The sequence below is a fragment of the Hesperophylax consimilis genome, chromosome 2, assembly GCF_061612785.1.
Source record: "Hesperophylax consimilis isolate HC1 chromosome 2, BYU_Hcon_1.0, whole genome shotgun sequence".
In the NCBI taxonomy this organism is placed as follows: domain Eukaryota; kingdom Metazoa; phylum Arthropoda; class Insecta; order Trichoptera; family Limnephilidae; genus Hesperophylax; species Hesperophylax consimilis.
The window spans coordinates 25,530,798-25,554,217 of record NC_142837.1 but is presented as its reverse complement, the minus strand read 5'-3'; the positions used below and the strand labels follow the sequence as shown (position 1 = coordinate 25,554,217).

The 23,420-nt window shown below is 34.6% G+C and overlaps 2 protein-coding genes and 1 pseudogene across 2 annotated transcripts; all 3 read right to left on the bottom strand.

Annotated features, from left to right (window-relative positions):
• Nucleotides 1-3,136: 3,136 nt before the first annotated feature.
• On the bottom strand, nt 3,137-6,304 carry LOC149425829 (uncharacterized). Its single transcript, XM_089641893.1, has 3 exons — nt 6,208-6,304; nt 5,704-5,762; nt 3,137-3,704 (listed from the first exon to the last, which is right to left on the bottom strand). The coding sequence occupies exons 1-3, from the start codon at nt 6,217-6,219 to the stop codon at nt 3,344-3,346; spliced, it is 432 nt and encodes a 143-aa protein (XP_089498019.1). The 5' UTR covers nt 6,220-6,304; the 3' UTR covers nt 3,137-3,343.
• Nucleotides 6,305-7,016: 712 nt separating this feature from the next.
• On the bottom strand, nt 7,017-8,098 carry LOC149425828 (uncharacterized). The gene is made up of 2 exons (XM_089641914.1): nt 8,016-8,098; nt 7,017-7,494 (listed from the first exon to the last, which is right to left on the bottom strand). Exons 1-2 carry the CDS (start codon nt 8,025-8,027, stop codon nt 7,153-7,155), a joined length of 354 nt encoding a protein of 117 aa, XP_089498040.1. The 5' UTR covers nt 8,028-8,098; the 3' UTR covers nt 7,017-7,152.
• Nucleotides 8,099-11,514: 3,416 nt separating this feature from the next.
• On the bottom strand, nt 11,515-22,321 carry LOC149425827 (uncharacterized; annotated as a pseudogene).
• Nucleotides 22,322-23,420: the final 1,099 nt, after the last annotated feature.

Below are 23,420 nucleotides of genomic sequence, written 5' to 3'. Positions count from 1 at the left end.
ATACCTAATTTACCTATGTATATTTTTAGCACCAATTAGCTTCATACAAAATCCCGAAAATATCGATCTAGTCAGTGGTTTATTTGTGCTTCAAATGTTCTAACTCTGCAACAAATAGCTTGTGACTGTCCTGTGAAGAGTCCGTGTATGTTTTTTTTTTTTTTTTTTTTTTTTTTTTCTTAAAAAGAAAGACAAACATTCCCGGGTTACGAATAACCTGACAATATTTGAAAATCTCCGACTACCACCACAGAAAGCGGAAAATGTTGCTTTTGTTGTGATGGAGGACGTAGCCAGCCGAGGAATTGAACACGCTACGCCTGGGTGGGACCCAAGCGCGATGTCAACTCGGCCACCGACCGGTCAACGGTTTTAATATTATAAATGGAATTGTACTGGAAATTAAAAGGGATTGAGTGCAATATTTAACAGTCCTGTTTCACATTTCTTTATTGTGTTTTATGATTTATGATTTTGCATTACTTTACGCTACATCGCATAATATCGCCTTTCTACCTTTGAGATGCCTCAAGTTTGGATTTATCAACTCTCCATTATCGTGCAGGATTTAAAAAAAATCCTTGTTACCTGTAGTTAGATCTTCCGTCGTGTCTACGTGCCCTTCTTAGTTTTATAAATCTTTTTTCGATAAATAAACCTCGTAGTTTTTTCATTTTATATTTTTTATTTGTACAATATTTTATCTTACTTAAATCCTACAAAACTGATCAATCAGTTTGATTGTAAGAAATCTCTCACTTTTCTTATTTATTTGCTTATAATAATATATTTAAATCTCAACTTGATATCTTGATGGGTGATACATTATATTTACTTAATAGTAATCTAATATAAAAATACTTACTAATTATTATAATGCTAATGATCATAATGTACGATAGTAATTGTTTTATTTTTAATAATGGTTAACAGTTCTAGGTATTTTTTACAATATTATTTGTTTTTGATATTATTTGGTTTTCACAGATCTAGGTATTTATCCTCAATATTACTCGTTTTCATGTTTCACGGAGGTAGAACGATCTAATTTTCGTTTTGATTTTTGAACAAGATGTCTCATTTCTAATGTCTTCAGGTAATGCGTTAAATAATTCCGAAATTTTATGTCTTTTTGTTATATCTCCGTATACATTTTGCGATATTTTAATAATAAACATTTGTGCTTCTCTATGCCTAGTAGGGTAGTTATGGTTTACAGGTTTTTTGAATTCTGTGTTCCAGAATTCATCTAGCGTTAGTTGGTAATCTATTTTTTTTTGCCTGATATCAATTTTAGGAAACGGATCTGTAATTGTTCTATTTTATTCAAGTAAGTAACCCCAGATGTCAAATATCTAGGGATCACTATAGAAAGTAACATGAAATTTAAGAAACATATCAAAAACTGTGTAAAAAGAATTAGAAAACTTACTTACATTTTTATACAATTAAGAAATATCCTAAATCTTTCAAATATTAAAATGGTTTACTTTGCTCTTGTACAGCAAGTGTTGCAGTACGGAATAATCGCATGGGGAGGTTTCTATAAGAATAATCTGTATTCGATAGTAACAACACAAAAAATGATAATCAAAGTTATTATTAAAAAACCAAGAATTTTTCCAACCAACGAACTTTTTGAAAAATTTAAAGTCCTACCGATTTCAAAACTATTTCAAGTGCTATTTTAAAAGTTTTTAAAGATTCTGAAAGGTCCTCAACGCGAAGTATAAGACCTAGAACATCTGGGAACATGTATGTACCTAGATGCAATACGACAGCTGCACAACACCATCATGAATATATAGGCCCAAAGTTATTTAACGATTTACCGAATACAATAAAAAGTGAGAAAAATTATTTTTAATTTAAAAAAAAACTTTCGTTGTATTTTTACAGAGAAGATTGACTTACTTTTATCGATGATTTTCAGATACATTCTGTTGCTTATATTTTTGTTGATTTTTCGTTGATTTTTGTTGATATTCTGTTTCTATAATTATTTCTAATTTTCTTATTGTACAATATTTTGTAGTATTTTACAGTATTTTTGAAAATATTTTTTTTCCATATTTGTAACTGTACATATTATTTTATATATATATATATATAAGCACATAGACTAGCTCCCCAGTTTGACCAGAGAATATTTCTCTACAAATTGGGTAAACAAAAAAAGTGATGTCTGATATGAAATTTAATATATTTTTATCTCTTGTGAATATTTACTTTTTTTTTCTAAATAAAAAAAAAAATAAAATAAAAAAAAGTTTTATACGTTTATCCGTAACTATTTACTCCGTATTCTATAATTGATTCCGCTAATGCATTATATACACAGTATAATATATTTTTACTAACAAAGTTTTTTAGATGGTAAAATTTCCCTAATATGGATCTTAATCTTTTACATACATTTTCAATGTGATTTGACTAGTTAAAATTGAAATCTATTGTAAGACCAAGGTATGTATATTGGTACACTTTTTCTATGTTTGGGCATTTACATGGCAGGCATTGGTTTTTTGTGTGTAAACAATCGTATGAATGACTTTTTATATGCAGTTCTTTATCCTGACAACTTGCATATGGAGAGTGTATGAGCATATATTTTGTTTTGCGTTAGTAATAATTCCATTGTGGGACCATTTAATTATGTTATTTAGGTCTGTTTCTAAAAATTCCTCAATTTTCTGTACATTTCTGTCAGCACATATGATGCAAGTATCATCTGCAAACATGTAAAATTTACAACGTTTTATTACGTTAGGTAAACTGTTTACTTGCATTACATAACACGTAGGTCCCTATATCGACCCTGTTGCTACTCCAGTGTCTGTTAACATTTCATCACTGAAAATTCCGTCAATTTTAACTTTAATTTTTCTATTTAACAGATAAGTAAAAGTAAAATTTCATCATCAGTACCAAAGTCCTCATTTTCCTGATATTTTTTGTAAGCCGGTCAGCACTGTGATAATAATAACTGTTTTATTCTAAAACCCACCACCACGTAACACAGTAAAGTATCATCACTATTGATGGATATACGACTATTGAACTTATCGATCACGATAACTATAATACTCACATCAGACTGATAATGAAGGAGAGAAATAAATAATAAACATCACAATTAGGTGTTAAGTTTTTTAATCAGAATCCAAAATTTTATTGAGTATTTTTTTTGTTATAAAATATTTTTCATCCAATATCTTATATATAGACATTTGGTAAACTATTGGGGTTAGATTGTATTATGCCTTAATCCTTCTGTTGTTCTGTACATGGTAAACGAATTAAATTTTGAATTTAATAAAGTATTTCGTCATAACATTTTTTTCTATTGAAATGCTAGGTTCAAGATTGGGAGCCCTCCAACCATATTTGCAATTAATTCGGCAAGTGATGCCGATGGGGCATCAGTAAGGTTATCTTCAGAGGTAGGGGTTGTTTCCGGAACTGCTTCGGGGGCGGCTTCGGGAACAGTCTCGGGGGCGGACTCGGGAACAGTCTCGGGGGCGGACTGGGGAACAGTCTCGGGGGCGGACGCGGGAAGAGTCTCAGGGGCGGCTTCAATAACCGCGTCAGGAGCAGCTTCAGGGTCCACTTGACGCTTCACTATGGACTTAGGAACAGTGTCATTCACTGCGTTCAACTCTTGTTGAAAGCTATCTTCATACTGGTTCTGGATTAATATTCCCCTGCAACAAAAAACATTTCAAAATCCACACTGCATATTTATATAAAATATATATACAGGGTATTTTTAAATTATAAACTAACATTCATAAGACAAGGTTTTTGTGGATAGCACAAAGTATAATAACCAGACATCAGACGGTGCGGGTCACAGACATAGGAATTAATAGACGAGAAGATAATGGCGAGGGGTAAAATCAACTGTTGAAGAACGAAGGGAGTGAAGCTGACTGTGATTTGTCAATAAATCAATCTGACAGTAAATAGGCATCTCGCATTATAATATCACCATTTACTTCTTAAAAGTAAAATCTGCTTTTGAATGAATAGACATTTTTACATGGGAGCGCAAATTACTCGCCACGTTATGAACAAATTTGCGAAGTCCAAATTCGGCAAAAAAATTCGGTTCTATTTTCAGAGTCGAATATTTCGTTTAAGTATTTAGTTAAGACACTTTTATAAATGTTCATAATTTACTTCCCAGCAACCAACCAGCTTTGTGTTTCGCGTCCAGACGTTTCTCGATGTGATAGTAACAACTGATTCATATTATACGATGTGAATATGCTTAAAATAAAGTAAAATAATGCTTATATATGGAATGTAATACGACAATTGGGTTTATTCTCTTTTTCACATCTATTTTTACAAGTTTTCATAGTACAAGTCAACATTTTGCCGTGTTATTTCGTAAAATGAACCGATGATGCCTCGACCATAGTTCGCACAAGAATGATGACGTCACGTTTTCAAATTTCACTTGAGGCCATACGCGAGCCCAGCCAGCTCCAATGGAACCGGTATGGGGAGTGGGGATAATACGCTTTTAATCACTTAGGGCAGGTCTACTAATATTCATATGTCTATGGTGCGGGTTCAATTCCCGTCCGCGGCGTTTATTGTTACTCCGGAGATATTTTCAATTAGCATGGATATTTGAGGCGAGTAATTGATGCTTATAATAATTTGTTATCCTTTGTGCTATGCAATAATAATAAAAATGAATAACAATTTGGTCACGGTGACTTTTTTAATGTTTTTTTTTTCAATTTTTAAACAATTTAAAAAAAATTCTTCCGTATGTCGTCACTGGTCACTCAGACAAATAACCGCCCAAATAAAATAACATTAAATGTTTTCAGATGCAAAAAAAATAAATATATATAGGTATATCAAAAGAGTCACCGTGACCAAAATTACTAATATTAATAATTAAAAAGTACATCCATTAACACCCTGTATATTTGAGGAATATTTTTTTCCTATGATTTTTATATGAAGTTACATGCGTATAAAAATATTATAATATATAAAATTAATTGCAAACCATATAAGAAAAACCACGAATTTTTAATGAATACTAAAGTTTCTCAATTTAAAACACTTCAAAATGATTTATTTGGTAGGCACCGAAAACTATTATACAAATAATCCTCTGACTTCCTCTATTTACACTGTTAATTTAAATCTGTTACAATTAAATCTCTAATTTTATGAGAGTGTTTGAAATCTGGCAGATATACAGTACAACAATCCTCATTCATTTTTATGCGAACACAAGCTAGCCTAGTGAGGCGGGTTATGAAAAACTTTATCTTGTAATTATGACTACCTTAACACAGGCTATGAGAAATCTCAATTTATAAATATACATTTCTATTCGTTACGTAATATCCGCTGTTATATAGTATTTTCTGTTGTTCATTTTATGTATCTAATATATATAAACTACTGTGCAGTACATTTAACAAGTATTTTTTATGTATAGTTGCTAATTTATTACAATAAAGATATCATTAATTTATTGTTATTTAAATAATCGTATACTGATTGTTGAGGCACAAGCACACAAAGTAAAGTTTTATTGACAATGTCGGTTATTTGTCAATGTTCTCGAGAGCGACCGCAAATCGCAAACGACCAAACAACAGTTCACGTCGACTGATTTAAACGACTAGTCGACGTATACGAATAAATGCTTTCAAAAATATTACTGACTCCAAATAGCTGGTGGGATTAGCTTTGACCAATGTCAGAAGACACACGAATGCGAAGACCTGAAAAAAAAGATACACAAAATGAATACACCGATTAAAAACTCAGTTTGTATTAACACAACTTTCAACGTAGATATTAAAAAAAACAAAACAACTTTGTTTTAATCAATGAAATAATAAATATTTCAGATGATATCTCCGTTCCTTTGGCCCCTTTATTCCATACATTAGTAAAAAAATATTTTGTGCAGTTTTAATTTTTTCATTATTTAATATAAATGCATATTTTAATAAAAAAAAACAGATGGTTGAAGGCTAATTACAAAAAGTGTAATATTTTTAAACTAAACACCACACATCAATTATTAGTTTTACAACTACACAGTATTACAAAAAAATTATCTGAAACATCTAATTGCTAATGATTCAGTCCAATACTAAAAAGTAATATATAGTCTCAAATATTGGATTATTTGATATCATACTAAAAAAATTGGTGACTTACTTTGAATGCCATTCTGAAGATGATGCTACCTACAGTTGACGGGAAACTGTTTCTTGTTCTTCTTACAATGCCGTTTAAATACCTTGTTCTTAAATAAATTAACATTTCATAATAACATCGTCAATAAAGTAGGATGTTAATACACCTGTGATAATATTTAAGTGAAATTAAGTTGTTATTCAGTATTATTGATAACAAAGTAACCTTCAAATAACCCAATGCACCGTTTGATACACTCACAGCCAGTGGCAATCCGTGACTTAGTTTATTTATAATATTACTTTGGTTTTATTAATATTTTTGTCGTATTCTATACAGCAAACCAAGAGGAGAAAGCCATAAAACATCCCGTCAAATTCGTCCAACGACATTAGACCTAGTTTTATATAAACATGGATGAATTATCGAAAACATAAAACTTCGATGGCTACAATATTGTACTGGTATACTCTGCGGAGAACTCGACAGCCTTAGTGTAAATAATAAAAGCCGTTCGTTATAACTTAAAAACATATTAAGGAAACTATAAACATTTGATGTAACTCAACTTTATTTATAATGTTAATTTGGTAAAATCGGTAATAACAGTAACAAAAGATCGGCGACAAAGACGGATCACGATTCTGATGATTTTCTGTCGCAAACCATAAAATATGCAACTTTTTCATTGAGGGTTTAATGTTTAATATTCAAAGGCAGATGAGGATCAGTCATAAATCACGTAGAAGACTTCATAAAGATGTCGTTATTTGTCTGTATGCATGGAGTATTACTGATGGAAGTGTCATGTGGTTCAAAAAACAAATAGCTTTATTTATTTATATTGTTTATTCTGGGAAGAAAATATATTGCTTGTTTGAGAGTTGTTTTTATAAAATAGCTACATTTTTGTTGGTTGAATTTCTCAATCCTGCTTCCCAATTTCTACTGCAAATAGTGTTGGACTTATTTCACAGAGTCGGGTTCAATGACGACAACAGGATCTTTCTTCAATGCTACAGGATTAGACTTGTGGTAAACAACTGCTTTAAAACCGTTCTCTCCATCGTTGGAGTATTTAACAACCCGTCGGCTTCCATCAGGATGAAATTGGGACAGGATTCCTCGGATGGACTCTCCAGCACGAAGATTCTTCTTCTTTATGGAGTTGCGTTTTTCAGAGCCGATTTCCTTAGTAATGTAGACGGTTCTAGAGATGTTGGATAAGGGAGTGGAAACGACCTGCTGCTTCCCTCGAGTACGAGGGCTGGCAGATGCGTAGGCCAACAGACACGCCAACACGAGTAGCTGAAAGAAATACAATTAAACCAGCTATAATAATGCAATATTTACTGGAGAACCACTGGAGGAAGATGATCAAAGAACGTAGAGAAATAACACATGGAAAACCGATGTTACCACGTAATCTAAAAGTAGAAGATGACGTTTTTTAGCGACCTCCATAACAAATAATTATGAAATTATTTTAACAGTAGGCTTCACTCAAGTTTCAGCACACCTTTGAATTGACAAAAAGGCTAAATAGTGTATGACGTCTTATCAATGTTTTGTCATTTAAATGGCCATTTCATGATGTGTGACTGTTCTATATCACTGCTGTTTCAGATATTACCCAAAAAGGGTTTCTGCTTTATCGAAAATTGACAGAAACCAATTTAATTTCTTAATGGTAAAACAGATCAACAATGGCTATTAAGTTAATGGGGCCAGGCCATGGTAGTTAGTAGGCATGATATTTTTTTTAACTGTGTTCTTTTAATTTTTGAATTCTAAACAATGAAAGCTAACAAATTTAATCCTTAACTCACTTTGAAATCCATTACAACTCTTATCTTCGTCTGACAAGTAACTGTAACTCTTCGAATGAAAATCTATCCTTAAATACTCCTTCGTGACATAATTCACATTCTATATCCTCAAAGACATATAATTTAAATTAACTAAGAGAAACAGCTGTGTGAATACCAATTTCTTTGTTTAAACGCGATCAATATTCAATGATACTGAAACATCGTTAGATGCAATATCAGAGGAGGAAGGTGCTCAATACACTCGACGAAAAGCGAACTTTACATTTAAAAGATAACAGTTGTTTAGTTGGTATATATTATAATAATATGCCATTTCGATAAAGGTATCTAGTAAATGTTTTTGTAATCATGCATTTCATTTCAATTTCAGTTTCGGTTTCATCGTCGAGATACACCGTTTACGTAAAAGACATTCTGTGTCGTACATAAATGCGTAATTGTTGTTCTTGTTTTGTTCGATTAAGTCGATAATCTAGCAAGGGGACTTACTACTTATTTGTAACACGAGGTTGATTTTATCTAAATGATAGTTCATAGAAATAATATATTTACAAAAGCTTAGCTTTGAATGCTTACACGTTGCTTCCTCTCTTTTTATTGCCAAAAATCAACAAATATTGTTTGTTGATTTTTGATGGTTTGATATTTTCTATTATATACCTAATTTAAACATATTTTCAAAATTATTATGTCTTGTAGTTTCTGTAATTTTTAAGCTTTGTATAAGAAAATAATGATATTGTTTTGATAGTGAATGTGCAAATGTGATTGCTGCAGACACATTAGTCTAGGGATATTTATATTTGTTTATAAATTTATTTTATACTATACAAGAATGTACTTTAAATGTCCTGTTTGTGTCTCAAATAAAAAAATAAATAAAAAAAGAGGTAGTGAAACACATATTCTGACATAACATTGTAATGATTTATGAACCTTGACGTCCTCTAAGAAAAAATTGTAAATCACAGAGAATCGAGAACGTGTCTTTGCTATTTGCGCAAAGAATGCCTGTATCAGTACATAAGCCTTTTATTTGTCAATGGGTACCCATGTAGTTCGGAGGTATTCCATAAACTTCATGTGTACCTCTCACCCCAAACCAAACGTAAAAAAAATATTTAGCATGTATGTTTCTAGTTCGACTAAATAGATTATTGTTGAATAATTATTTTGTAATATTTTTAAGTAACTGCATTTTACATATTTATTTATTTATTGGACGATTTGTATAGCGCCGCTTTTGTGAGATATCACCTCAGGGGCGCTTTACATACTTGCATTGATTAAAATTAATGAATTAATTCATACTACGTTATAATAAAAAAACAAACGCATAAGAATAAACACCCGGGTTGAAACTTTAATTTGATTATCATCTAATTTTGTGTCGTTTTATTTTCTTTCGTCTTAACTGCATTATTAAGTAGACTTCATGTAGTATCCTTTTGTTTTCACCAAATTTTGTCACAATTTGTCCACGTAATATTATGATGTAACCACTACAACAACTTGATATGCTTAAAATACTGCCGCCATGGGTGGAATCACAGTATCTTCCTTTAGAATCTTTAGGTCTATGCTGTGTTTTTACTAATGACGGTATAGTAACACCTTACCTAAAACATGAGAACAACTTAGCATAGGTTCTCCTAGTGAGTTGTACACAAAATACTTCTACTAACCCATGCAGATACCTACTGATTATTACATATTTTTTTTAAACTGGTACTTATTATTACGATAACTGTTTGTAAGGGAAAATAAAAAAATAAAAATACAAAAATCACTCAATTAAAACAAAAGTAGGAATCCTCACCGAACTCTCAAACCCGAAGTGTGGTTCAGAAAATTCCACAATACCTCACACATACGACAAAGATAAAGTACAGCATCATCAAAACAATTGGAAAATATTAACTGAAATAATTGTGTTCGAAATTCAGGATTATTCAGGTTAATATTTTTTCCTTGAAAATCAAACAATATGGATATAAAATAAAACCGATAAAGTTAGAAACCTAAATTCATGTATTAAATAATATTTTAAATCGTATGTTTTTTTTAATCTTTGTACGCCACTGAAAGATATTTTCAGAAACTGGCGTTATATTTGCATATTGAATACTGATGGCGAAAATTATATTATAACATTGTAAAATTATAATAATTAAGTGTATGTAAGCACTATTAATCGTTTCTCATTAACAAGAAGAGTATCCAATACATTAATTATCACACGCCTCTCTTACTTCCGAGTAGTATGTGACCCGCGTACTCGTAGAGTATATTTTAGTCGATCGTCGCATATGCCATGGTCGACACTACATTGAGGTAATAAAATAGAATAAGTATTCTTGGAAAAATTAACCGAAAAAAGCCATCCTATTTGAATATCACGGGTAAAGGGAAGGAGGGGTGTGGGAATAGCTCTCCGGCAGTAAGTGGTGAGTATCATCTCTGTCGTGCTCAGTTGACTGAACGTAGAGTAAATGAGACAGATAAGCCAGTTCCGACAAATTACCCGAGTCATTCGAATAATACTCGCAGCCAGTCACGTTTTTTGAATTAAAAAAAAAAATGATTAAAAGAGTCAACTTACATTAATATTGATTACGGTAAGCCCCTTCTTTCGATTAAAGTTTACACCTTTGCTTTTCCTACCTTACCAGAACGACCTGCGCATTATCTTAGAGCGCATGTCAACACAATGCTGCTATCGCTGGAGACCCAGACCCGGCTAGCGCCTGATACCAACAGAAGTATGTTATATCTCAAAGAGACCAATTAATTGATGTTTGTGGCCCATATTTCTAATGCTTATCTATCTATCTATAATATACCTTAATGGTTAGGTGACGTTGTGGGACAGGTTGTTGATGGGACTGTGGACAGGGATCTGTTAATCTAATTCTTGAAGTTCTATAAACTTGTCCACCAGGTTACCTGCTAGATCTCCAGTATAAAGGGGATAAATACATTATTAAATTAGGATTCATTTAATCGGTTTTAGCGTTATTGCCATTGAAGTTTCTGTGCTTGTTGGTAGTTTAACAAACTAAAGGTAATCATACTTAAACTCACCTAACAATGTATAAAAATAGATGCACAAAAAGTGGTTGGTTAAAACATAACAATGTTAGTACGAAAAGTAATCCCTGCGGTACGCCATCAGTTGTTTGACGTGAGGAAGTGGCGAAGTAGGCAGCAATCGTTTAGATTTTAGATCGACCCCTCCCCTTGATAGGTACACAAGGATGATGGAATTCCAAATGATGACGTACCCGGTCAAAGGCATTGGAAATATTTAGTTTTTCAGACATCCTGATTGGCAATTTGTGATGGCGTTGGATTTATTGTGAGACTTTTGATTACGATATGTGTTGCATTGATGTGCAGGCAGACGGTATAAATTATAGGATAAGTAAGATACATTCAAATTTTTAAATAATTTATTATTAATATTGGTCTACTTAAAACTAGTTCAGGGGTTCAATTCAGGCTGATGACTTAGTGGTAGTAGGACTGGGTAGGAGCGGGGGCGGCATGGGCGTACACGGGGGCGGCGACTTTGACGACCTGCTGCAGGGGAGCGTGCTGTCCGGGCTCATTGTGGACGACGGCGTTGAAGCCATTATGTTCATCAGCGGTGTATTCTACGGTACGACGGCTTCCGTCAGCCTCAATCAGGGAGTAGGATCCCTTCACGTCATCTCCGTTGCGGGTCTCCTGTTGGCTCTTGATGTCTCCTGTGTGCTCATCATGGACGGAGTAGTCAAAATTGTATTGAGCTGGGGCATATTGCTCCTCCTGAGCGTATTGTCCTACGGGGAGGAGGCCGGCGCTAGCCACGGCCACCAAACAGGCGAGAGCAAGAATCTGAGAAAAATAATAAATTATTATTATAAAAATGTATTGTGTAAGTGTTATACATAACTTGTTTGGTGGCAAACGATCATCAGTAACCGATAACACTACATCAGTGATTTTGAAAGCAATATCAGTTGAAAATAGATTAAACGTTGAATAAATAAAAAAATATCGTTATGGCTACTAATCGAATAATGTTACCATTTTCTGGATTTTTTTGTTCACATCTACAGGAGAAAACGACAATCAGAAAGTTTTACGCAGTATCTACCTTTGCTCTGATACAAGATACCTACCGAGCAACTGGTTACCAAGTGGAAATACTCATTGATCGTGATCCTTAACTACAAAGTATACTGCATCTGGATGTGAATACTTTTCCAAAAATTAAAACCTTAAGTTGAGCCATTTAAACCGTTAAAATATTTCTCAATGCACTGAAGAACATAGTTTGAGTTGATTAAATAACATTAAATCAGTAAAAAATTAATTGAAATAATGTATAACATACTTTGAATGCCATTTTGAATGATGCTGTCTGCGGTTGAATTCAAACTGTACCTTATCGGTCGTAAAGCTCACATTAAATACTCCTTTCTTTCTATCCCCTCTTTAATCTGATCTGAGTACAAGCTTTTAGCAGCAGGTAACGAGTACAGTCGAGTAATGAGGACAGTAATGCAAAAAGTACCACAAAAAATACAACAAGACAATCACCTTTCAGATACCGGCTCTTGATAATACCTGGGTTATATTATTTATATTAAGCATTTCATCGTGAATTAATGTCACGATGAACTCGTTTAAGGTTAAACGCGACGTTTGTTATAATCTACGTGTTTATTGATGGCGTTAATTTAATTATTTTATTAACATACTCTATTTGCAAATTATCCCTTTTTAATTTTAACTGTATTTGGTATACTACTTATATATTATTTTATAATACATTGTTAATACGAATTATTTGTTTGTGCCCGTACATATGAAACCTCACTAGGAGAACCTTTGCTGAGGTGTTCGCATCTATTAGGAAAGTAAAAAAAAACGCTTCATCGTTCTTAAGGTACTCAAGAAGGATATTGTGTATTCATCCATTACGTTATTGATACAATAAAAAATATATGAATTTGATTTAGACCACTTTAATTTTAGTTACAGTCTTTTAATATTTTCCGGACGAAGGAAGGGTGCTTTCGAAACCTGTAGAGTGTAATTAAAATGAAAGTGGTCTAAAACAAATTTATATATTTACAAATACGACGGCCGGCATAGTCCAGTGGTAACGCATTGGACTGCCATTCCGAAGGTCGCGGGTTCGAACCCGGCGTGCGCAAATAAATTTTATTTGATTTATTTGTGTTATTTCACAATTAATTAACTAAAATAATATATAGTATATTTGCGGCACGTTCCAGAGTGGAAGATACTACCAGTATCGCCCTGGTGTAAGACCACCATTCAGAATTGAAACGTTGCTCCAAATGGCTTTAGCCGTGTTTAGTGACTAGATCTGAATATCCAGGTACTTCCCCACCTTCCTCTTTCCCTTCCCCACTTACCTTCAGCCTCACAACATCCCCCAATTGGGGATGCCATAGTCTCACTGGCTCCAGACGGGAGCAGTTGGGACTCTTGTGAGGTATTCACTATAAAAAAAAATATATATATATGTGATATTATTAATAGGTTAATAGTTGTTACATCACAATGTTAAATCTTACATAGGTATATTATACATAGTTTCGTGAAAATAAAATGATACCACATGAAGTGTACTTAAAGATACAGTTAAGACAAAACAGAAGTAGATGATAATCGATGCAAGTATTTAAAAGCAGGCAATTTAAATATTGTTGTTTTAAAATATTAAAAAAGTTCACTTTTTAAGTATTTGTTTCACTTGGTCGTGCCATGTCTTCCTCTGGCCAACTTCATCTATCATTTGCTTCATGCATTATCACGAAACTCACATTATTACTGTTATGAATCTACGTTAAATTGACTTTAATTTGACTCCGTATCTCATTCCAATGCAGAGATAATGCGTTAAGTCTTCCTCGGGCGTCCCCGAATTTTTCTACCATTCAAACTATTCTCGAAACATTCCTGAGTCCAGTAGTTTCACAAAGAAACACTTATTTTTATATGTATAGAAGTATTAAACTTAAAGTGTATTTAGGTTCAAATATTTATTTACTTATTTTGCAAAAACAGTATACAGACCTATAAACCTTTGTTGAAAATTAGTCGCACTTATTACACTATATTTTAGCCAGAATGTCTGGTATTGATAATAAACCATTCAGAGGGCTTATAAGTCATTAGCAGTAATGCGACATCCCTCTGAGAACTGAGGCTGCAGATACCCAGGCTTCCCGAGATAAGTGCTGTTGGAAGCAGTCGTGGGTAAAAACCGAACTCTCTCATGTAGAGGTGTCACAAAAAATATTGCTCGATGTGGAAACGTTTAAATTTAAAAATCGGCTACACTAAAAAATTAAAGCTCAAAAAATTAAAGATAAGACATCCTTTTTTGTTATTTGTTTTTGGGGTATTATGCCGTGTTGCGCTAACTCCTTCTTTAGCCAACGTTTCGGCAGCATTGCAGTGTCCATCATCAAGACAGATGTGTTATTAATAACATTACTTATTGACATTGACACTGCAATGCTGTCCGAAACGTTGGCTAAAGAAGGAGTTAGCGCAACACGGCATAATACCCCAAAAACAAATAACAAAAATACTTTTGGCCATGAAAATCTTAAATCATATAAGACATCCTTTTTGTGAGTTTTAGTGGGAGAAATCCAACGTAATATAACCATACTCCGATAAAAAAAATTATTTAGAAAAATATATGATTTGGTAATGTGAGCCTCACTGGGTGCTTTACCCGTGCTGAGGCCCCCATAATAATAGTCCAAACATTGAGAATTTTTGTAGAGAACATAAAATATCTTCGCGTTCTTTCGATCCGCAAGATCGTTATGCTTTAAATATGTTAAGATTAATACTATTATTGTTCATCATTTTCATCGATCACTTTTCACACGAGGACAAACATCCACATACTTGCGACCACTTGATTTCCTCGCTGATTAACGAGTAGTAAGTACGAAAAGGTTATACTCACAATATAGACTTAACTTATTTTGTAGCTGACAGCCTACACATATAAAAGGTAAGAAACCAATAATAATTTTTGCAAGTAAGTATATAAAGTGGTCGGTAGCAGGTACACCTGTCGTCACACTAATAATTATCTTTGTACTATAAAAATAGCACGAATGCTTTGTTTGCGCAAACGGGTAACCAATATTATATAAAAAGGGTTTGACTCGGTATTGAAAGAGGAAGTGCTTTGGGAAATAATTTATTTACAATTTACTAGTTTGGTATGTATGGTCATCAGGGAAACGCTTTACGATGGTAGTAGGACTGGGCGGGGGCTGCGTATGCCTGGTAGGCAGGGGCGGCATGAGCGGGAGCAGCATGAGCGTACACGGGTGCGGCGACCTTGACGATTTGCTTCAGGGGGGCGTGTTGGGCTGGCTCATTGTGGACAACGGCGTTGAATCCATGGTGCTCATCAGCGGTGTATTCTACGGTACGACGGCTTCCGTCAGCCTCGATAAGAGAGTAGGATCCCTTGACGTCATCTCCGTTGCGGGTCTCCTGCTGGCTCTTGATGTCTCCTGTGTGCTCGTCATGGACGGAGTAGTCGAAGTTGTAAGCAGCTGGGGCGTACTGCTCCTCCTGGGCGTAGTGGACCTTGTGAACCTGAGGGGCCGAGTAGTGAACCTGGGGGGCGGCGTATTGAACCTGCGGGCCGGCATAGTGGACCCGGGCTGGGGCAGCATACTGTCCCACGTGGGCCAGGAGACCAGCGTTGGCCGCGGCCACGAAGCAAGCGAATGCGAGAATCTAGAAAAAAGTTTGAATATTATCATTCAATTTCTGTAATCTGATATTAATTCCTTCGAAAATATTCGTAATTTTTTTCACTAAGCGTATATGAACACAAAACCACTTTTAATATGACAAAATATGAATATCTTTATATACCATGCTAAATTTAATTAACCGACCACGCCCACGATATATATCGTTAACCTACTTTGAATGTCATTGTGATGTCGTCTGCTGTTGAATTCGAACTGTGCCTAATCGGTCGCAAAGCTCTCTTTAAATACAAATTTACCCCGTTGTTTGTAATATACTTAATTGTTATCAGATAGTAACAGAATACGTAGGTCATTGCAACTAAAATCACAATCTCCTGAACAGAACAGACAGATTTTACTTTTATGAACTTGACCCCGATAAAAATGATTTTATACAATCGGACATACGTAATATATTTGGTCGATGACCGGAGCTCATTCCTTTCGTAATACAGTAGATTTAAAAAAAATGCATTGTTGGAAAGTTCGTTAAAAAAATTTCAAAAAACTTTTTCACACACGGTGAGCAATATTTGATTTGTAATTTTTGTGAGGCCTAATGAATTGCCTTAAGGTAACATTTAGCTCATTTAAATAATATGTACATAATTACAAATGCACCTTTTTTCTTTATTATGTGGGAGTAAAATTAACATTGTTAATTTATTAAAAAATCTATTCAAATTATTGGTAATTTGGTTAAAACGGGAATCCATGTCGTTTTCTCATAAACTTTTAGCAAAAAAAAGAGCTATCCCAATTTGCCCTTGTAGTTCTGAAGTTCCAAGATGATTGTGGAGCTTCTTTCTTTGCAATTCCCACTGAAAAAAATCTATGATCAGAAACTATCGCAAACTCACGAACCGTCTACTTTGATATTTTTGACGCAACAGATCCAGAGTAGAGAGTGAAATCAATGTCTGGATTCTGAAAATGTTGAAAATGAACCCGAAAAAAAAACCTTATAAACAGACTTTGCGCCGCGATAAAATCTTCGATGGCATAGGATATTTCCGTCCGATGTCCGTTAAAACCGAACCGAACCAATGAGGCGAGCGCGCATTGAAGTCACCTACAATAATTATGTTTCGGCCTTTATGCAAAGCACGCGTGAGGCTCAAAATATACGGTTCAACTAAAGTACCATACTTAAATATATATATACTGATATCACGATGATCTCAGTATCGCCAAATTTAAAGGGAACGCAGGTTTGGTAGTCGTTCGACAGTTCCTCGAGAAGGAGAGGGCTGATCAAAGAAGTGTTAACCAGAACATCCGCCCTGGGAGAGCTGCCTACTTCGAGTATCGCCCCTGGACTAATGATACCAGGTGTTTTTCTTTGCCAGACGCATTGCTCCTGAATGAGCAGAATGTCGATCCGAGAAGGTCGGTCATGACCCGCTGGGTGTCAAGGGTGGCTACTCCAGACTGCCGCAGGTTGACCTGGCCTGTGCCTGTGCCTTCTTGGGGCACTCCTCGAAATCATGCCGGCGGCAAGAAATCATATCCTGAGTACAAGATTTGCTCACATGGCCGTACATGTGAGCAAATCTTGTTGATCTTTCCGCGAGGTAATTATCGAAAATTTCCTCAAAAAAGACAATTTCCTCTGGGGACGTCAAAAATGACTATCTTGGGTAGTAGTCCCTGTGGGTTAACAATTTTTAAACCTTTAAGAGTAAGTTTCTCTGTCGCCTCCTGAATGTTCTTGACACCCCCCGAGCTGTCAGTTTGCAGAAGAAAGCCTTCACCCTTGACCTTGCGTGGCTTGACCACTTTAAAACCATCGGTTTTGGAATATGGAACGGATATGAGTACCTTCTGGGTCAGACTCAGACATTTTGACTTCAGGGACAGTGGGGTAGAATAGAATAGTGGGCCTCACTCTGTCCCTCGAATAAGATCGAACCACTGGGAGGCGCTCCGGCAGCTGCACCCGCATATTTTTTACCAACCACTTTTTCAATAACTTAGGCAATAGGGGACCGATGTTTAATGAGAAGTCTATTTTTACAGATAATCCTTTCTATGAGTTAATAACCGGCGGCAAAGGCGCCAGCTCTCGCGTTGGCAGCGGCACAGGCAATGGCCAGGTTTGCGAGCTCATTACGAATTAGATTTATAGTTACCTCTATAACTTAGCGGTCATCCTTTTCATTTTATTTTCCCACCCATAAGTAGATACACTGGCTGGTTCGTTTTGATTCTTGTAGGTACGATTTTCATTTATTTTATTTATTCATTCATTTAAACGCCCTGACGGGCTTTAACACGATACATATTTTACATCATTTACTGCATAATACAGTGACAACAGAAGGTTTTTATTTTTAAAACATCAACAAATAACATTTTTTTTATGTTCGCAACATATCTACAGGAAAACAACAAATATACGCAATCGCTCTTTAAATATGCTAGATAAAAATGTCATTCGTAGATATTTGAGGTGAATTTGTTTCCAAGTGTGTGAAAGCGAGAATTAGGTGCATGCATGTGGTAGTTAGTACTGAAGTTATTGTTGCAGAATAATATATTTTGCCTAGTTGCTCGAGTAGGTACTATGAAACCTATGAGTTGCAGGAGTTCGCAACAGTCTAGTTTGGAGTGAATAATCTTAAATAAAAAAGTTATATACAGATATATACAGAAGATATATACAGAAGATACATACAGAAGATCTCGTACATTCTAGTAAGACAGGAATACGCTACAGCAGTATTAAATATTTGGTTGTAATATTAGATGATTCATTTAAATGGTAAGCTCTTAGAATACATAAGAAAATTGCAAAAATAATTGAATTCTTAGAAAGGATCAGAAATAACTCGGATCTCAAGACAACCCGACTATTGTAACTCTGCATTTAAATTGTAAGTTGTATTTTTTTTATTTTTTTTATTAGTGTTTATTTAATAAGGTTTGATGAGAGTTACATTATATAAAAATCTATAATATTTCATACATATAGTTTCTTCTTAGTCCTCCTCACTAGGTAGTCCTGTGCTGAGGCGGACTGGTAGATTTCTTTGATTTTCTGTTATTTAGTTTCTATGATGTTTTTAATACATTTTCTAGTATGTCTGCATTAATTTCTTTCACTCATGTTTTGATTTTTTCCTTAAGCTTATTTATCTTTTCTATCTTTTTCAAACTTGAAGGAAGGATGTTGTAAAGTTTGGTTGCCAGATATATGTGGTTTCTTTGGCCAAAACTTGTCTTGAATTTTGGAACATCTCGTATATCCCTTTTTGAGGCTCTTGTATCATGTATCCGAGTTTCATTAGGAGATTTTATGTTTTTAAAATGATGTATTAAAATATTCTTGGCATATATTTGTTTTAAATTTAGAATTTCAAAACACTTAAAAATATCTTTTGAGGGGGTTCTGATGGGTAATTTTAGTATGGTTTTTATAATGCTCTTCTGAACAATATCTAAGTGGTTAATATTATTTGCTGTAGCAGATCCCCATACTAGAATTCCGTACTCAAGACGGGAATGAACCAAAGCATAAAATACTTTTTTGATGTCTTTCCTAGGTAGTATGTTTCTCAGGTTTTTGAAGAAATATACAAGTCTCGTAAGCTTTTTAGTGATTCCATTTATGTGTATGTCTATAAATATATATATATATATATATATATATATATATATATATATATATAAATAATCCAATCATTATTATTATTATTCAGGCGATGCACTACGTCGTGTAATATTTTAAATTGAGCCGCTATCAATAACAACCCTTACATGAGGCGATAAGTTTTAAATTCCCGCTTAACACCATCCGCCTGTTTTGATTTATGCAAGAAAAAAACATGGCCAAAAAGTGCCTTTTATTTTATTTTGTGCATGTTCAGGAATAAATATTTAATTTTTTTTCGTTCATTTTATAAATAACTTAATTTTCCATATTATACAATAAAATCATAACCGAAAATGGGTTCGTAAGTAGTAGATTTTGAACTTTAAAACAGTTTTCATAGGCCTTATATATTATTTTTTCTGGGCTTATAAAAAGACTTATCTAAAAATACTCGACTATTTTAAAGGCCAAGATATACTCTACTCGCGATATTATATTAAAGCATCTGAAACATTTCTACGCGACCAAAATTTCAAACCAAAAACACATGATTTTGCATTACTACGTATGGCATCGCCTTAAATTATTGTTCTAGCATTTTATTCTTTTGTAACGATACCTAAAATAATAAATTACAGGTTGCACGGCGAAGAGGATGGTTATGAAATGCAATATTTTTACCAGAGTTAAAATTATATTGCAAAATTTAAATATTATATCTAAACAACGTATACTTATACTATAACAATAATGTTAAATCTTAAAATAACATGCTCCCTAATTTTCTGTTAACTAATATTGTAATATTCTATAAGAAGTTGCTGAGATTTGAGGCTTCCCAAATAAACGTACGTGCACACAAAACAGCATGACCAACACTTTATAATAATCTACCAAGCGTCTAGAGAAAGCCACAAGTATGGCACTTTTCGTAAGATATGTGCTATATGTATGTGCTTTTTTACGTGTATACAAAGGTACTAACCGAGATTATTTTAGTTACTCTCAAACAATGGTAACTGTATTTTTAAACCAATGTAACTGTATTTTTCAAACCTTATTTTGTTTTATTCTAATTCTTATTTTCATTTTCATTTTGATTGTGTGAATAAGCAATAAGACATGAGCAAAAAGCACACGGTTTGGCAAAAACAGACGATGATCTTGCCCCTGGGTGGCCAACGACTAAATAAAAAATCGCAACTATCCTCTACTTTAGTTTAAGAGGGTAAAATTAAAAATTTAATTTAATTTAGTTTATATTTATTTAATTTTATAATTGTGTATGTGGGTAAACGAATATATCATAATATTTTATGTATAAATTACCATACGTTCATTTATCAAAGCATTAATTCCTGCTACATAAATTCATACACTCGTAGATATTTGCCATGGCTAAGGATTCCACAGCAGAGCGCTGTAACATAGGACATAATAAAAATGAAAGATAAAAATATTAGTTTTATTTTTAATAATTTATTATTTACTACTTACATTTAGGTTTGGGTTTAAAGATAATTTGGAAGCGGATTTTAGTGATAGTAGGATTGGGCTGGGGAAGCGTATGGCTTGTAGGCGGGGGCGGCGTATGCCTGGTAGGCGGGGGCGGCCTGAACGTACACGGGAGCGGCGACTTGCTCGTTACGGACGATAGCGTTGAAGCCATGGTGCTCATCAGCGGTGTATTCTACAACACGACGGCTTCCGTCAGCCTCGATCAGGGAGTAGGATCCCTTAACGTCATCTCCGTTGCGGGTCTCCTGCTGGCTCTTGATGTCCCCTGACACCACAACTTATACTGGTGGCATCTCTTCCTAACACTGGAATTACCTGAACTTTTTATTGGTATTCATAGTCCATATTGGTGAAAAGCTGATACCACAACTTACATTGTAGGTAAAAAGTTGTGAATGGAGAAAAAACTATATATAATCTCTCTTTGCATTATTTGTCAATGGTTCGCCAAAGTTTTTATTGTATACTCAAGTTGTAAATGTTGATTCTAAATTTTAAATAAGTACGTTGAAAATCGACTTATTTTACTAAGAAGACTTACAGCAATTTGTTTTTCAATTAACAGATAAAATAAATACTACATGTAAACAGTGCACTTTTTTTTTCTGCTCCAGTTTAAATATATTACGACATTTCCAAACTTCTACATCTCGTCATGCTTGATGATTGATAGCTATAGCTCTGGAGCGGCAAATGATTATTTTTAAAAGCACTGTTCCAGTACCTAATGAGGGTATTTCTTAGTAGAAACTTTAAAGAAATCATAAATAAAAAAGTGATTTGCTTGAAATAATTTATTATTCACTAATTAAATCTAGTTGGGGAACGGCTTAGTGGTAGTAGGACTGGGAAGGGGCAGCGTATGCCTTGTAGGCGGGAGCCGCGTATGCCTTGTAAGCGGGGGCGGCGTATGCCTGGTAGGCGGGAGCGGCCTGAGCGTACACGGGGGCGGCGACCTTAACGATCTGCTTCAGGGGAGCGTGTTGGGCGGGCTCGTTGCGGACGATAGCGTTGAAGCCACTGTGCTCATCAGCGGTGTATTCTACAACACGACGGCTTCCGTCAGCCTCGATCAGAGAGTAGGATCCCTTGACGTCATCTCCGTTACGGGTCTCCTGCTGGCTCTTGATGTCTCCTGTGTGCTCATCATGGACGGAGTAATCGAAGTTGTATTGAGCTGGGGCATACTGCTCCTCTTGGGCGTAGTTGACCTTGTGAACCTGGGGGGCGGAGTAGTGGACCTGGGGGGCGGCATATTGGACCTGGGGGGCGGCATACTGGATCTGGGCGGGGGCAGCATAGTGTCCCACGGGGGCCAGGAGACCAGCGTTGGCCGCAGCTACGAAACAAGCGAAAGCGAGGATCTAGAACATAAACAAATTATTTTTAGATTATTAGCGTTATAAAATTGGAATATTAACCAATTCACTTTCGTTAGCACTATTTTCAGAACACGTATATGTCACTTAATCTTGCACAAAACTATTGAAACTACTCGTATTTAGGCTACTAATTCCTTGTCTTCAACCTACTTTGAATGCCATGTTGATGCTGTCTGCTGTTGAATTCAAACTGTACATTATCGGTCGTAAAGCTGTCTTTAAATACTTCTTTTATCCCACCATTTTGTTGCTTTTTATAAGAAGGTGACAAATCGCGGAGGTCATAAAATCACAATCTCCCTAGAACAGATACAGATATTGCTTTTGAGAACTTGACCCCGAAAAAAATCTTTCACTCCGAATTCGCACAGCGGAAGCAGATAGGTAAATTTTTTGCAAATGTTTTGTGAGAAAAACATTACATTTTATGAATAAATAAATAATATATATTCCTTTTTTATGTACATATAGATGATCGCATGCAGTAAGCGGAAAATACTGCTTGTATTGTGATGGAGGACTTAGCAAGCCGAGGAAATGAACACACTACGCCTGGGTGGGACCTAAACGCGATGTCAACGACCGGTGGCTGGGTTGACATCTTTTTTATAATATTGGTCGTCGTAAACAAAAATACCCCATCGTCCTTGAGGTACTGAATAAGGATACTGTGGTGTAATTCATGGCAATGTTATTTTATTTTTATTTTTTATTTATTTATTTAACGCCCAGAGGGCTTTACATGGTTGGTAGTATAATTTTAATTTGACAGATACTTTGAAACATAAAAAATAAGAATAAAATTACATTTGATAAAAGCTATGCAACAAGTCATACAAACACAAGAAACAAAAACAGAAAATTACACCTATTTGTAGGTTTACATGATGTGATTAGTAGTATTGTTGAAATAAATGTTTTAAATGATCCACAAAACTTGCCAAGTTGGTATTGAATATGTCAACATCACCCAAGTAATGATTTTCCATGGTGTTGTAGTCGTTGTATTGGAGAGTGGGCAATGTAGTTACGCTTATGTGTGCTGCGGAGGAATATTGTATTTTGTCGTGTTGTTAATGTGGGTGTATGT